This window comes from Neopelma chrysocephalum, unplaced genomic scaffold (assembly GCF_003984885.1).
Source record: "Neopelma chrysocephalum unplaced genomic scaffold, ASM398488v2 Primary Assembly neopelma1_64, whole genome shotgun sequence".
NCBI classification, from domain to species: Eukaryota; Metazoa; Chordata; class Aves; order Passeriformes; family Pipridae; genus Neopelma; species Neopelma chrysocephalum.
The window spans coordinates 6,308,183-6,323,906 of NW_020897721.1; the positions used below are offsets into that span (position 1 = coordinate 6,308,183).

Here is a 15,724-nt window from a genome sequence, read left to right on the forward strand (position 1 = left end):
ACATTTTAAATGAAAGAACAGTGTACAGGCCTTGACATAGACAAGGCAAGCTGCAGTCACTTAAAGTTCTGCAGTCATTTCAGAAAGAAATTTGCCCGTGGCAGAACCTGCTGCTCTTTGTACAGTTCCCTACTGGAATTCACTCTTCTGCCTCCATAAAAAATGGTAACGAGCTGCACTAATTGATGTTTTCAATAATATAAACAGATTTTCCTTCATTTCATGTGGGTGATGCTCATTCACAGAGTTACTACTTGCTGCAGTATTTTTCCTCTGAAGCTGTTATTTCAAACTAACAGAGGCAGGGACAGGAGCATAAAAAAGACAAAAGCATTGCTATTATTATCCATCAGTTTACATTTATTGAGAAAAACCATACAAAAACCATTATACAGTTAATGTGTACCCATATTACATACAATGTCAATGCAAGCTCAAAACCACATTTTTGTAAAGCATTCAATTTACCTCAAGTCCAAGCTGCATCTCCCTAAGACACTGTTCCCATCACAGTTGCCTTTTAAAGCCAATCTTCTTTTTACACACGGGTAGTTTCTGCAGAGAACACTTTTCTCAGGACGAAAAGGCATTTCACATGCACGCAAGAGAAATATTTGTGCACACATCAGAGTTTCACAAGCTATTACTAGGGAAGAGGGAATCCTGGCAATTGGATGCTTTCTGAAAAGCCCAGTCCTCCCTTCCTCCCCCCACTTCCAGAAAAAAAGCAAAATATAAAGCTTTTATAGCATGCAATGGAAAACTTAAGAATTACTCTGGAAGAGAACAGGGGAGAAACAGTTTCTACCATCCAATAAAATACCACTAGAAAAAGATGCAATATCTCAAGATTAGGCTGTGCAAGTGAATCATGATCCTGTCTGCCTGGACAAGTGAAGTTAGATGGCTTATGAGCAAGCTACACTGAAGATTATCTACCTGATATTTTGGTTTATATCCTAATGAAGTACAGGCTGCAGGAAGCAATACAAAAATGCTTTTCCTACTTGGAACATTCTGCTTGTTTTTTCATCCTTTCACACTCTTCACATTCTACTGTATTTGTGGGACACTAAAGGGTGGGGCTGGGCTAAGTGGGGAACATTTCAAGACACCTTCTGGACAAGTTCACTGCGTTTCTAAGGAAGGCCAGTTCTCTCTCTGGCTGTTGGAGAGCTCCAATAACCTCCTGTTCTCCCAAGTTTGGAGACAGAGGTGAAAACTAAACACTCTAAACTAAAAGGCCAGCAGTGAGAGAGCTGGAGTCATCATACACCTCAAATGCTGCACACAAGAACACCCCACCTTCCACACACTCCCAACAGCCCAATACTTCTTCTCTATCTCCTCCCACAGGCTAAATTAACAGCTGAAAGACTGTTCAAGGTATTTTAGGAGTAACAGTTGAAGAAAAAAGTACCATGTAAAAAGGAAGTGAACAAATGACTCATCCCCACACTAAATTCACAGTGTCAAAATCTAAATGGAACACACACCTAACCTTTTCTCATGTCAAAAAATGAAGTTACATGTTAAACTACAGATGAAATACTAAGTGGCTTGAGAAACTGAAGCACAACTATTAATTTAGTTCAAAAAATTAAACTTGGCTGTTTAGAAGAATATAAAGTAAAATAGATGGTTTATATTATTCAATCACAGTTTAAAAAAAAAACGTAACAGATTATGGAACATTTATGGTCAAACAAAGAATACTTTAAAGAATGAAAAGTGATCAGAACAAAAATCATACCCTACACCATTATGTATGGGATACATTGCAAATCTGTTATGTTTTTGCCAATTTTACCTTCCACATGGAGCCCTTCTACGGTCCATGCTCATCGGCTCACCAATGGCAAACACTCAAAGGATTCCTCTTTACTGGTAGTAACTATCTCAGGACCTGATTCTATGAGCTATGATTTGGTGCTTGCAGCATCTTCAGCACTGTGTGTGAAAATGAAGGCAGGATTTTTGAATATTTTTCTTTGATGTAACAGATAAGCAGGACTTTTGAAAGAGGAGCAGCACATTTTTAGAAACAGAATAATGAACGAAAAAACCCCAAAGATGCTGCCTTATGTTAAGCTAAAAAAAAAAAAAAAAGAAAAACCAACAACAAAAACTCAAAACAAAAACCTGTACCAGACCATCTGTAAGACATATAACATTTTATACTATCAAAATATACAGCAATTCAGTTAAAGTATCAAGAAACAGGATACACTGACTGCTATATCAATAAAATAGTATTTGCTGTACTGTTAACATTTAACTGGTGCACATGCTTGTTCAGTTAAAACATACTGATCTCAAACTCCACAAGCTGTTTTCCTACCATGTCAAGTATGAATAAGCAAACTAAGTTATCTAAAGATTCCACTAACACACTATAACTGTAAGACAAGTTATCAAGTTCAGTGAGAACAACAAGAATCATATTCTTTACATTAGGTCTGATGGGTTTAGGTGGGAATAGTGCCCTATTATAAAAAAACATTTGTGAAGGCTGTTGACATTTCTAACCGAAGTAATTCCTGCATATTTGAAAGGTTTTGATTCTTTAATTGCAACAATTAGCTATTTGAGGAAAAATAACAAAAATTACTTATTCTGATCAAGTTCAATTACTGCAATCTAATAATCTTTTCTAAAAAAGAAAAAAAAAACAAGAAAAAAGAAAAAATACATATTTACCTAGAAATATAAACAGTTGTTTAAAAACTTAAGACTTTCCACTGAAATGGAACCGTGAGTAACAATGCATTTGGGGAAGCAGCAGATTGCTTTTCAATACACAACCACAAAGATCTCACAGGGACAACATTAATGTACTGAAATATATTAATTTATATACTTCCTTAGGTTGTGCTTACCTGTTGCTTTTTTGCAGCAGAACCTAAGGTGGAAGGTCTGGGAAGGCACTGTGAAGTATAAATAATTGCACTGTTTGCAATTAATAAAGATTTTATACCTTAAATGAATCAAAATCAACAGCCTCCATTTTGTGACTGATAAAGAATCCAGTGAATTTAATTTTTGCTCAGTTTAGTACATAATAAATGCACCATTCTGTAAGGTTATCTACAAAATACCATGCAAAATACCTGAACTATTAAACTTAATGCCCTACACTAAAGATAGCAAATACTGTCCTAGCCTTTTGCAAGCTACCAGCATAATTCCTACTTTTAAAAGGGATAAAAATAATTCCTTCTATTTCTACAGCACAATACATACATTGCTGATTACCTGAATAAACTACTTCAGTTTTCAAGCCTTAACTTTTACTTCTCTGTGCAGCCACCCTAAAAAAATTTATTCTCAAAGCAACAACATGGTGTTCCAAAAAAATAAAGCAATTAACAGTTACAGAATTATTTAAAACATACCTACATCACTACATATCCACAAACTATCTGAAGACAAAGACAACTTCTGTCTAACAAGTGGTTCCAAAGACTTCAATGTTACGATATGCAAACTTTTAAAACACTGAATGACAGCTGTCTCAGGAGCACTAATGAAAACAACTATTACTCAGATAAACAGAAACATGATTTTCTTTAGCTATTGCTAAAAGTTTCAGGAATACTTACCCACAAAACTCATATTATGTGTATGTATATATAATATATATATATAAGCAAACCTATGTTTCTGAATTAAGAAGCAATTATGATTTCCTAAGATATCAGCACTGTATTCCAACATAATAGTCACACAGGTACATTTGCATTATGTGGAACATTGACAAAAAGATACTGTTGCAGTTCATCAATTTGTCATTCTGATGTACTTACAGTGCAATGCTCCTTGAAGGAACAATCAAGGATGATACACAGCACAGTCCTCCTCACCCCTATAGAGCTAGTTCTATACTGGCTGGATCAAACCTGCACTTCAACAGACAATGGCAAGACAGACTGTAGTGCATGTCATCTAACAGATGCAAAGAGCAAACATAGGAGTTCAAGAGAATCAGCTTTTCAGTATGAGCATTAGAGCAATAAGAAGTTTCAAGTATATATAGAAAAATAATCAGTCGATTCAAATACTTGGATATTTACAAAACCAGAAGTTATCTGCTCTGCAGGAAGTTCTCAACCGCTCCCACCACTCAAACAAAACAGCGTTTTCAAGGACAGATGCAATTTTTCTGGCTACTATGCAAACCACATTGACTTTCTACACTGCATTTTGAAGTGGACTACTTTAAACTGAAGGCTTAATTAAGCACATTACACTTAAAAGTAAGTTTTATAACTAGTCTGAAAAAATCCATAAAATAGTTATGCAGGAACAGTTTTGAAGTACTCATTAAAAAACAAAAGTTATCTGTTATAGCAGCTGCACAGGTCTGAAACAGTGGTCATGTCTAAAGGAAATTTCACTGTTAATGCAATGGAAGTATGCCAAAAGATCACCTTCTTAAACACATGCAGTTTGAATCAAATAGAAAGAAAATTAAGGTATCAAGATTACTGGTGCTAGGCAGCAAAATACAATGAATGAAAAGAGATCCTCCATCTACAACTATTCTGCAAGAGGGGAAAAACATGCTAACGACAAGTTTTTAAACTCAACAAGGTTTCACCAGGGGGGAAAAAAAAACAAACCAACTCATTTGTGTACAGGTACCTTGATTCAGCGTTGCAAATCAATCCTATAATTCTGCAATACCCACATATCCAACTTACCGACACAGGAGGTTTCATATTATTTATTGTAAAGCACAAAACAGGCATTTTTAAAAGTGATAAAGTATACATTGAAAAAGTACATTTATATCACAAAGCATTGACCACATAATTGCAAATACATTTGCTGGAATGTGTACATCTACACTAATACTAAAAACAAACCATTTTTTTCATTTCTACACAGAAATATTACCTCCTATCAGTAGTGATAGATATTTTGTACATTTTCAAAAACACTATTTTTTTTTTTAACCAAAATTAAGATCTTCATCAAGGCGTCTGCATCCATACATTTAACAAAGGTTTTTTCCCCCACACAATGAAGCAAATACTGTATTGTCCACTTCTTATTATTGGCCCTGTGCAGAAGAAATACATAAGAGATACACAAAAAGTTAAAGAAAATCCTTTAAATCGAGCTAACTCAGGAGTGAAGCCTTTAAGAAAGAAAAATTGGTTAATGTAAATGGTGGTGGCTTCTTGCATGGTTTTCAAAACCCTGGGAGGAGAAAGTTTTTCTTTTTTTTTTTTCTTAAAAAAAAAAACCAAAACATAATCACCAAACATATGGATAGATACAGAACTCAAGTTATCAGGTAAACAAAGTCATCTACTTAATTACTCTGAGAGCTATTTCGCTAGAAAAAAAGATGCATACTCCAAAAGTGACAAAGCAGGAGACATGCAAAAAAATATCTACGACCACTGAAACAGAAGCCAGGCAGAAAACACTCGAGCACTGTACCTGTGGCGCTGGAGGGTGCTGGGGCATCCCCTGGGGACTGGTCTGGGCGTAGTAAGCTGCCTGCTGCCTGTAGTACTCGGCCCACGCCGCGCTGTAATCCGGCTGCCCGCCCGGAGGAGCCCCGGCCGGGGCAGGAACTGCCTGACCTGCGGTCATTAAACACACACAGCTTTGGTGGGGCAACACAGAGCAGCCAACTCCAACATCTCACCCAGCAACAGTCCGCCAAGGCGTCTGAATAAACTTGTGCCAGCTTTCTTTTGACCTGACTTCTCATGCTGTTATTTAATGTAATGATTCCTGTGTTTAATTACCTAGGCAGCCTCATCTCCTCGGATGGTGAGACTGACTCTTCATAAAAGAGTTTGGCGAAATAAACACTTGAAGAAAAGTACCAAGCTCAGTGTTCACAGAGCCATAGTGCTGTCTGCTCTCTTATATGGTTCCGAATCATGGGTCATTTACTGCCACCACCTGCGACTCCCAGAACGCTCCATCAACGCTGCCTCCGTACAATCCTAAACATCCACTGGTCAGATTATGTGACCAATACATCTGTTCTAGAACAGGCAGCAGTCACAAGTATTGAGGCCATGTTGCTGAGAACACAGCTGTGCTGGGCAGGGCATGTCTCCAGGATGAAGGAGTCTCCCTAAGATCCTGCTTTATGGTGAACTTGCCACCGGCTGCTGCAAGAGAGGAGCCCCGAAGAGGAGATACAAGGACTCCCTGAAACAACATCTCAGCCTTGGCCATATTGATCAACAGAACTGGTCTACTCTGGCCTCCAATGGGGAGGTCTGGAGACAAACCATCTATAACGCTGCTGATGCTTTTGAGAACGCACCAGGATCACCCTTGAGGAGAAAAGACAAGGCAGAAAGATTCGTGTCCTGCAGAATTTACCACCTAAGGAGTCTTTCTGCTGTGCCTTTTGCAACTGGACGTGCCTGTCTCATTTTGGCCTTTTTAGCCACCAGCGTGTTTGTAACAAATGTGGGCAGAGCCCTTCCCAAATCTTCGTTCGTGAAGCCTGGCCATGATGATGATGATGATGATTCCCGTGTAAAGCCGAACTGAGGAACCACAAGGACAGTTTTTTCTGCCTCTTGATTCATATTTGTGAATGTTTAAAGCCTGCTGATCTGAGCAGTGGCAGCATTTAAACACATCAAGAGGCAAAACTTTCTGTACTCCACCTAGCCTGATTTTACCTGATTTTACAGGCTGCACTCACAAGTTCAGCAGATGCCAATTCATACACTCCCTCACTTCTGGCATCCTTCGTGCACTTGCTGGGACACTGCAGATCACATTTTTCAAAAAGAGCAATAATTTGGCAAAGCACCATCCTGGAAGCCACCAACACACAACCTTCCATTTTCCAACCATCTACACAACTTCCATCATTTTTCCACTTACAATGCAGGTAAGTTATAAAAACCCATCCATCTTTTTTTGGGTTATACAGTAAAGCAATTGTTTTCCTAGAAAATCTTAAATTTCTCCAAATCTTTAGAGCCATAAGCACATTTTAAAAGTTGTAATTTACCACAACTTACAATATGCACTTCTGATTAATTATTTTAACAAAAATGATCTCTAATATGATTAAAAATTATCCCAGGACACTCTTTTCTCAAGTTCACTATTAATTTACTAATTGTAACATTTTACTTATTGCCAGCACAGCTGAATATCGAAGCTAAAGGGATTTTTTGTGCATTACAACTCAAGAATTTTCTGACACTCACCCAACTATCTCAAGGCAGCAGTGAAATTCAAGTAATAAATCAAATATGGCAAATTAAACATCTACTTAAAGATTTGAAACTGGATTTCTGTACTGAAATGGGTATTCTAGGTACAAGTACTTCTGAACCTACACATGGAACTCAGCAGCTTAGTCCAAACCTCCCTTCACTGGAACAGGATATTGTTCATACCCAAATCAACAAATTACACTGATAAACTTACAAAGGAAACACAAGAAACACAGAGTAACTCCCCCCTTCAAAGAGGGCTGAGAAAGAAAATGCCACGAGACTTTACAGCTCAACATCATTGAAATTCCAGCAAGAGAAAACTGTTTGTCTTCTTTCCTGTTACAATCACGAGGAAACTTTTAAGAACAGTTTAAATATTTTATTATGGAATCCCTTAACGATTCCTTATTATGGAATCCTTTACTGTGGAATCCCTTGTAAGTCAAGCCCACAATATATAGGAATGACTTTAAATGATAAATTCACAAATTTCAATGGAGAAACATAAATAATTTACTAAAACATGACTTCATGTTTAGAAGGAACAGTTATTCTTGAGAGATTTTTATGGCCCAGTTACACAATCTTTATTTCAGATTTTGTATGGAAAAATAAAAATACTGTGTCTCCAACTCAAGGTAACAGCATCTTTATGTCTTTGAAAGCTAAATTGTTACCCGGTAATACTAAAGGGAAATTTAAAAGACATTTTCTTGATTTATGAAGTAGGGTACAAAGCAAATAGTCTGGGTCATCTACAAGATCCATGTACAGCACTGAGAGCTGGGACAGCCTTGCTGTTCATCAGATCTTCTACTACTTAATATTATTGTAGGATCATTTAGCATTGAACAACTGGAGCTGAATTCCTCTTTGCTAAGTGGATCTTCAGAGAAATGGTATCTACCCCATCAAGACTCTGAAGCCAAAAGTTCTCATGATTTGCACAGTCAAGTTATCCAACCCCAGACACCAAGAGCTCTCCTTCAGGCCAAGAACTCAATCCAAACCAGAAAAAGAAATTAAGATCAGAACTGCCCTCGTGTTTTTCCTCTTATCTGATTGTATTGGCATTTTCTAAATTTTGCATTTTAAGAGCAACTATATTTATCTCATCTTTTTTTTTTTTGGATTACACTCCTTTTTGGAATTGCTCCCAGAAATTATCCCAACACCTTCTGACTGGTTATGATTTAATCAGAGCAAATGCAAGACTAGTGCAACCCAGACTTTGCTTTCCAGAGACAGCAAATTGGAAAGACTGTGGAGTCCCTGCCAACAAATTACATTATTTTTAAAAAGACTATGAAAAACACCCACAACTTTGCATTTAAGAATGTGACCTGAACTGACAGAATTATAAAGTGAAAATAAATAGTTAACTGAACCAGGAAGAAGGAAAATGGAAAGGCCTATCACATCTTAAAGATCAAGTGTTTGGGAGTTCTGTTGGCATTTTCTTGGTCTGATCCACAATTCTTGAAGTAAATAATTATTATATACATTTTCTGCTTCACCACTTATGCTGTGTCAAAATACAGGTACACGTTGGCAAATAATTCAAGATGAACATGGTAGGAAGTTGTTAAGAGGAATTAAGCATGGTATTAAATCTAAATGCAAATAATCAACTGCACCAGCAATTAAATTTCATTTTGCTAAGTCAGCTCAAGCAAAATACTTGAGGAAAAAAAGTTAGCAACAACATATAACCTGCAGTTTCAATGCAGCTCTAAAGTGCTACAAAGCTAATGCTATTTACAAAAAAAACCACTATATCTAAATGAAAGCTAATTATGATGGTTTTGTAACCTGGAACACAGAAAGTAAGTTACAAGGAAAAAGAAAAAGCATAGGTAATCTGAAGAACATTAGGAAACAGCTGCCAAACAAGAAAAAACAGCTTCATAAAGTAGATCAAAGTTCAACTCCAAAACTTAGAGACTATACTTTAAAATAGTCAGATTGAGGTATTTAAAAGATGTTGTTTCCCAAGGATTAAATACAGACATCTCAGTAAGTCTGAAGTATTTTTGTGAAGCCATTAGTAGCATTAGTACCAACAAATCCCTTAAATACACTATGAAAGTTGAGTCTGTTTTTCAGCAGGGCCTTCAGCAGTGTACACTTCAGCACACATGAGGATTGTGCATTTTAATTTTTTGTGGTAAAAAAGCAAGCAAGTCTCCTAAAACATTCCACTAAGCAACAACAGAAAAAAAACCCTGCACACTTACCCATTTTTTTGTAGTACTCCTCCCAGGCCTTGGTATAGTCAACCTGCCCTGCTGGTGCTGGATTTGGCTGATCTCCTGAATTACATTAAAACCAGTTAAACTAAAACTACTGGGGTTTGCTTCACACATACAAATCATCAACTGAAATTTCCAGGAACAATCCCAGATGACAGCACTCAAATCTGACACTACAAACCTTTGTGGTAGAAGCTACTACAAATATAAAGTATTAGTAAAAGATACCACAAAGAAATGTTTAAAGTGCTTAGCGTGTTTTCAAGATTCAGGAAGTGCACATCACTCACAATACAAAACACTACCCAAAATTCAAGTGGTGAGCCTCACCCAGGCATAAGTTATAATAACACAACTAAATACCACAACTGTAATTGTCCTAAACCCAATGGAAGTGATGCAACTATTTAAGCAAATGACAATAATTTTTAGTTATGACTGACTGCTCTGTGTAGTCATTAAGTCAGCCCAAGACGTGGCAAAATTGTCTTTGGAGCATATTGCAAAACAAATACTCCTGAAATTAAGAAAAGCACTGTTGAAGGCTGTAAGCAATAGTTTTCAAAGAAAAACAGCTACTTAAATAAATTTACCGAATGTATGAAGACAACAGTAAAAAAACCTGGGCATTTAGAGCTGCAGCAATGAGAAATGTGTCCATGTGACTGAACAACTACCTTGGCCATTGGTTTGGGTGGTAGCTGGTCCACCAGGAGGGGCTGCAGGAGGTGGCTGTGCTTGCTGCTGGTAATAGTGAGCATAATAAGCTGCCCACGCTGCTGAATTGGGATCTGTTCCTGGCTTACCTATGGAAACAGAACAGAAACATTTATAAAAGTAGAACTACTACATACAAACAGAATGCTGCCCTCAATTAATCCTGTCCTACACACTCTTATTTTCCTCCAAGGAAAAACCCACTAAACAAAATAACCATGTACATCTTTGAAGTATTTTTTCTTTCTAGCACAAACTTTTGCTCAGGTTTCAGAACAGTGAACTGTACAAAGTGTACTTTCATAGGGCTGGCGAGATAAAATTATTTCAGAACCCTTACTTCTACAATGCCATTCATTACTTTTTTCAATGGGAGAAGCAGAAACAGATTTGGCAAGCTTAAATTAAACAGTCATGTTAATCAGTGGTAGCAGCAATGAATCATTCTAGCACCAAACAATTTCAGTGGTTTTACTTTGGTTATAACCTCACGCTAATGACACTGGCACCGGTGCAGGAGGCATGCCAAAAACATATTTCTGAAACAGAAGAATACAAAGCTTACTGGGTATTTGCAATGCATGGCAGTTCAACTTTAAGGTCACAGTCAAACACAGAAACACACAGCATGTTAAGAACCTAAATCCCCACACATGGCTATTAAGCATCACTATTTACTTACAGCTTTTTAGTATAATAAATAATAGCAACATCTGTGCCTTCTGGAGCTACCCCCAGGGTTCCTTATTTTTATCTACATCTAGGAAAGCCAATGATGCTGTTTCCTAGAGTTTTGTCTCTCTATTTTTCACATTTAGCCTTTAGGAATGGCTTATTCTTGCTGAATCACAGATTGATTACATTACCAGACTGGTAACCCACAACACCTGAAAATCTACTGTTAGAGAACATAATATTTTACCCAACCATCATATCTTTGCATACAATACTTGCATTCATAAAGAGTATTTATTTCTGCAAATAAATGCAGCCAAATGAGGAGAGAATTTCACATAAGGACATGGATAACTGATATTTTAGAGTAACTATATATGAGAATGGAAATATAATCCTCCCCAAACACAAAATAGGTAAGGCAGTGAGTAATGGAAAAGAAGAAATCCCCTGAAAAAGGCATTCAAGAAGAAATCCACAACAATAAAATTAATGTTAAATGAAATACTGCGACAAAAGTCAGATGCACACTTCAAATGCACACAGTAGTATCAGCATACAGACAAAAATGTTAACACACTATTTCCTTTTTAAATTACACTGCTTGCATCAACAATAGTGGATTTAAACTAACATGTACTATGTTCTAAGGTTACCTGCAAATATCAAATAAGCCATTGCTCGACTCCCCCCCTCCTTCCCCTCTACAGTGGGAGAACAAAAGAGCAGGATTCATTAACTTTCCAAAGAAATCTGACTGCAGTAACTAGCTCCACTTTCACGTGACAAGCATGGCTCTGGAGAAAGCACCTCTGAAAAAAATACTAGAACAACCCATTTGTTACACTGAAACGAGCAACTAAGTGAAAACTGTAGAAAATTCATCCAAATAAATACTTATCAAAAGAAACACCAACTTCAACTGCACATAGGAAAACTTCATTAGATTTTTAAAGATGAGTATTTATCAAAAAAATGGTTACAAAATCATCAAGGTGACATTAAGAGAGTATTTGCCATTTTTTCTTACACATCTTTATGTAGATAAATTACTGCATAAAAAATTGAAAATGTGATTCAAAACAGTCTAAGATTTTAGCAGTGGTTTTGCATTAAATGACACTTTTGGTATGCTGAGACTTTAAGTCACTTTGAATCATTCTACATTTAAATAATGACAACAGGCATTTTTAAATACTAACTGAATGCATGCAGAGCTACCTTTTGCAAAAGTTTGGTTAAGTGAAGCCAGAGATGGTTCTTTGAAAAGACACAGTATGTGACAGACATCCTCCCCTTTTCCACTAATGGAACCTGTGTCAGGAACAGTGGCTTATCCCAAAATACTGATTCCATTTAGAACAAAAATGAAAGTGAGGTTTTTTGGCTCAAGTTCTGAGGGAGCTCCACCTCAAACAAATGAGGCACAACAGACTCAAGCCTTACCATGCCTTCTGTGGCTGCAGTTCCGTTCCCCCACATGCTCTAGTCCAACCAAAGGATGTAAACATTAAGAAAAGCAGGATACTACAACTTTGGGAAGTTATAATTCAGTAAAAACTCCCAGTCTTGACAAAGATAATCAGAAATAGAAGAAATAAATTCTACATTGATGGGTTTCAGGAGAAAATACAGAACTATTATAAGCAGAAGTTCAAAATACACAACCCTGGCTAGTTTTACTGTATTAACAGCAGTTCAACAGGGACTCAACAAAATACACCTGTATCAGAGTCTGAGAAGCAATCCTCACAGGTCAAGAAAAGCTAAAACATAATATAGCATAAACTATGCAAAGACAGATCAGGGAGATTGTGTAAAATAAAATACAAAGCCATTTACCATTAGAGAAAGAAAACACATTCTCAGTGTAAAAACATGAACTGTAAGAAAACTGAACTGCACAAAACCAGTGAACCAAGACTCTTGCAAAAAGTATCATAAATAGGGATGCAGGATCAATAACATTTGTAAAAAAAGCATATTCCAACTCTAACAAATTTCAACATCTCACAAGCAACATGTGGAAGTGTAAAACGCAGGTAGAGTGACAAACAGTAAAGCAAAGGCTGAGAGAGGAGCTGCTCAGAGTTACCAGTGACACAAGTGAGCTGTGCAGTGACACTTGGAAGGACAAAAGGGCTGGATTTCCAGGATACCCACCCTGCAGTGCAGCTGTGCCATTCCTTACCTGGATCTGGTGGGTTTGGTGGCTGCCAGTGTGGATAAGCATTTCCCCATCCCTGTGGAGCATATGGAGCTGGAGGACCACTGGAAGAGATCAAGGCACACACATGAGGGAGAGCCAGAGCCAGGGTGACCCTGCAGGGAGGAAGGTGGTTGGAGCAGGACTTACTGAGGGGCAGGGCCAGGAGGCCCTGGATTGTAAGGAGCTGGATTATATGGTCCCATGGGAGCACCAGGACCTGGTGGGCCAGGAGGTCCATGTGGGCCAGGAACAACACCGTGAGGTCCGTGGGGAACAGGTGGACCCAATGGATTCACTGGACCCTGTAACAAGAACAGCACAGAGATGAAAATAAACCTTGAGGTTCTCCATTTTTCAGCAGTTTAGAAGCATTTATCTGAACACTAAGAACACAATCCAAAAGATTTGACTGCTGTTAAACAGCAATCCTGATGAAAACAGGCAATTTAAAGATTAATTAGACTTAGGGCTAGTTAAAGAGAACACTTTAAGGCAGCTGTGGCAGTAATAACTAAAAAGCCGCATTTCTTTCAGTTTTCTTGAGGAAGTAAAGAATTTTACAAATAAAAGATGGATTTTTCCATAGTTGTCTTAAACCCCTCCCAGACTAATATGAGACTACCAGTTTTAAAACAAACCAATACATCTAAATCTGACTAATCCAACTAATTAAACCAGTTTGTAATATCAGGTACAAAAAGCCACTAGTAAATGTGACTACATGCAAACAAAAGTGCAATGAAAGCGAAGGTGTAAACTTGGATTGAAACTTTACTTAAACATACTGAGACAGAAACTAAACACACAATTTAGTGGCTTTTAGAATACCACTGTATCTTTGAACTCATCAAATTTTTCATATTCACAAAACAGGCATATTGAAGAACACATTAAAAAACACACCATATTACACTGAAAAAACCAACCATTTCCATTTCAAGATTTTGTTTCTTTTAGTGCATTGTTATGCTTATATTACTTCAAATACGGATTCTAATTTTTTATTACCAATTTATTTTCTGATTAAACTGGAAGTGAAAGGGGAAAAAAGTCTCCACGAAGGAGACTTGCTTGCAGTTCTGTTTAGTTATAAGAGGAAACCAAAACCCAGTTAAACACTCACTCCAATCTTTTCTTCTATAAGTTGTCGTGCATAATCTATTTGCTGGGGTGTTCCACGGATAGTAAACATCTTCATGTTTGGATCTGCATTAGGTGGAGGGTTTCTTTGAAGTTCTATTCTAGCACCAGACTGCTGGCTTATACTTTTAATAGTTTCACCACCTGCAATGCAACATACAGTTTTTATGATGTGCATTAAAGCAGCAAATACTGATTTAAAGCAGAGAAAGTAAAGTGCATGGAAGCTGAAGACAAAGAAGTGACAAGGTGCCTATTCTTACAAGCCGTACAAGAACAATCTAACCATTTTAAAAAGCCTCTTCAGTGTAGTACAGAGCTTTGATTGCAATAAACTAGGAACAATAAATTATATTTTTAAATAAAGACCACAATAATGTTACTCAGAAACAACAGCAAAGAATTCCTACAATGTTGCCTGGTTTTTTTGTTCATGTAAACATGTAATATTAGATATGAATAACGAGTTATCAGCAAAGACAAACTTCAAACCTAAATTCCCTACAAAGCAGTGAGGAAGCACAGATGACCAAAAATGCAGAAGACCAGATGGTGAAGTTCAAAATTTTTGCAGTGCACTAAAAGCAGAAAGTAAATTCTCTAAACTGGCTCCTCCTCTTACATGATTCAGAGATGTTTTATGTACCCTTTGGATACACATTTTCAAAACAAGGGTAATTTGGCATTTAAAATTAAAAAAAAAAAATCATCAACATTCCAGGTCAAGAACTGATCTATGTCAGCCTATTTGCTGTGTCTGGAAAACACAGTATGAACAAGAGATTAAAATTAACTCAAGTGTTTCCCTCTGAAGCATGTGGTAAATTATTTTTAAAATTAAATTCAAGAATTATTTTAATGAACACAGGTATGGAAGAAATTGCTACAGGGTTTCACTGTAAAAGATTTTCACTGAAATGTGTGAAAAATAGTTTTAGGAGCAAGTCAGATTCAGGAACACTTGGTTTATCGTGCAGTATCAAACACAAGGTAATTATAAGACACATCACCTAAGAAACTATCAAATGCTACCAATGTAACCCTGTACTTGTTACTTAAAAAAAGGGTTTGATAAATTCAATAAATTGATTACCTCTTGACTTTTAAAGTACTGGGCTATGTTTTGGTGAGGAAAATCTGAAAAGAATATCATGATTTAACAGCACTGTTTTGCTCTAGTGTAAATTATGTACAAACACTTGACACATCTCTGTAGTATGGCACTTGGACAAATAGAAAAGCGGAGTGTTTTTTTAATAACATATACACATATATAAGGTATATTGCCTTTGCCAATGATTAATCCAGTTTTGCCAGTAGGGACAATAAAATTGAATTCCTGTAATCCACCAGGAGGCCCCATGTTCCAGTTGCCTTGGCCTCTACCCCTTCCTCGACCACCAGGTCCTGGGCCACCAGGGTTACCAGCCTAAAAAAAAGCAGCAATAAATGAGCATGTTCTATAACAAGTAATGTCATCAGGTTACATCACATCATTTCTAAAGAAAAACTGA

General features: G+C 37.0%; 1 protein-coding gene across 13 annotated transcripts in view; it reads right to left on the reverse strand.

The window, feature by feature from the left end:
* The window catches only part of FUBP1 (far upstream element binding protein 1), a 33,142-nt gene that overhangs the window by 9,522 nt on the left and 7,896 nt on the right, over window positions 1–15,724 (reverse strand). For 2 of the 13 annotated variants that reach the window (XM_027683364.1, XM_027683360.1), the window contains exons 13-20: window positions 15,498–15,639; window positions 14,194–14,354; window positions 13,218–13,372; window positions 13,053–13,132; window positions 10,147–10,275; window positions 9,455–9,529; window positions 5,452–5,597; window positions 340–3,904 (exon numbers count right to left, since the gene is read on the reverse strand). In XM_027683364.1, the coding sequence (XP_027539165.1) occupies window positions 3,866–3,904; window positions 5,452–5,597; window positions 9,455–9,529; window positions 10,147–10,275; window positions 13,053–13,132; window positions 13,218–13,372; window positions 14,194–14,354; window positions 15,498–15,639 (927 nt within the window). In that variant the 3' untranslated portion in view covers window positions 340–3,865. Of the gene's footprint in view, window positions 1–339; window positions 5,066–5,451; window positions 5,598–9,454; window positions 9,530–10,146; window positions 10,276–13,052; window positions 13,133–13,217; window positions 13,373–14,193; window positions 14,355–15,497; window positions 15,640–15,724 lie in introns of those variants that run through there. The other 11 variants (XM_027683365.1, XM_027683362.1, XR_003534243.1 and 8 more) reach the window with 10 other exon arrangements.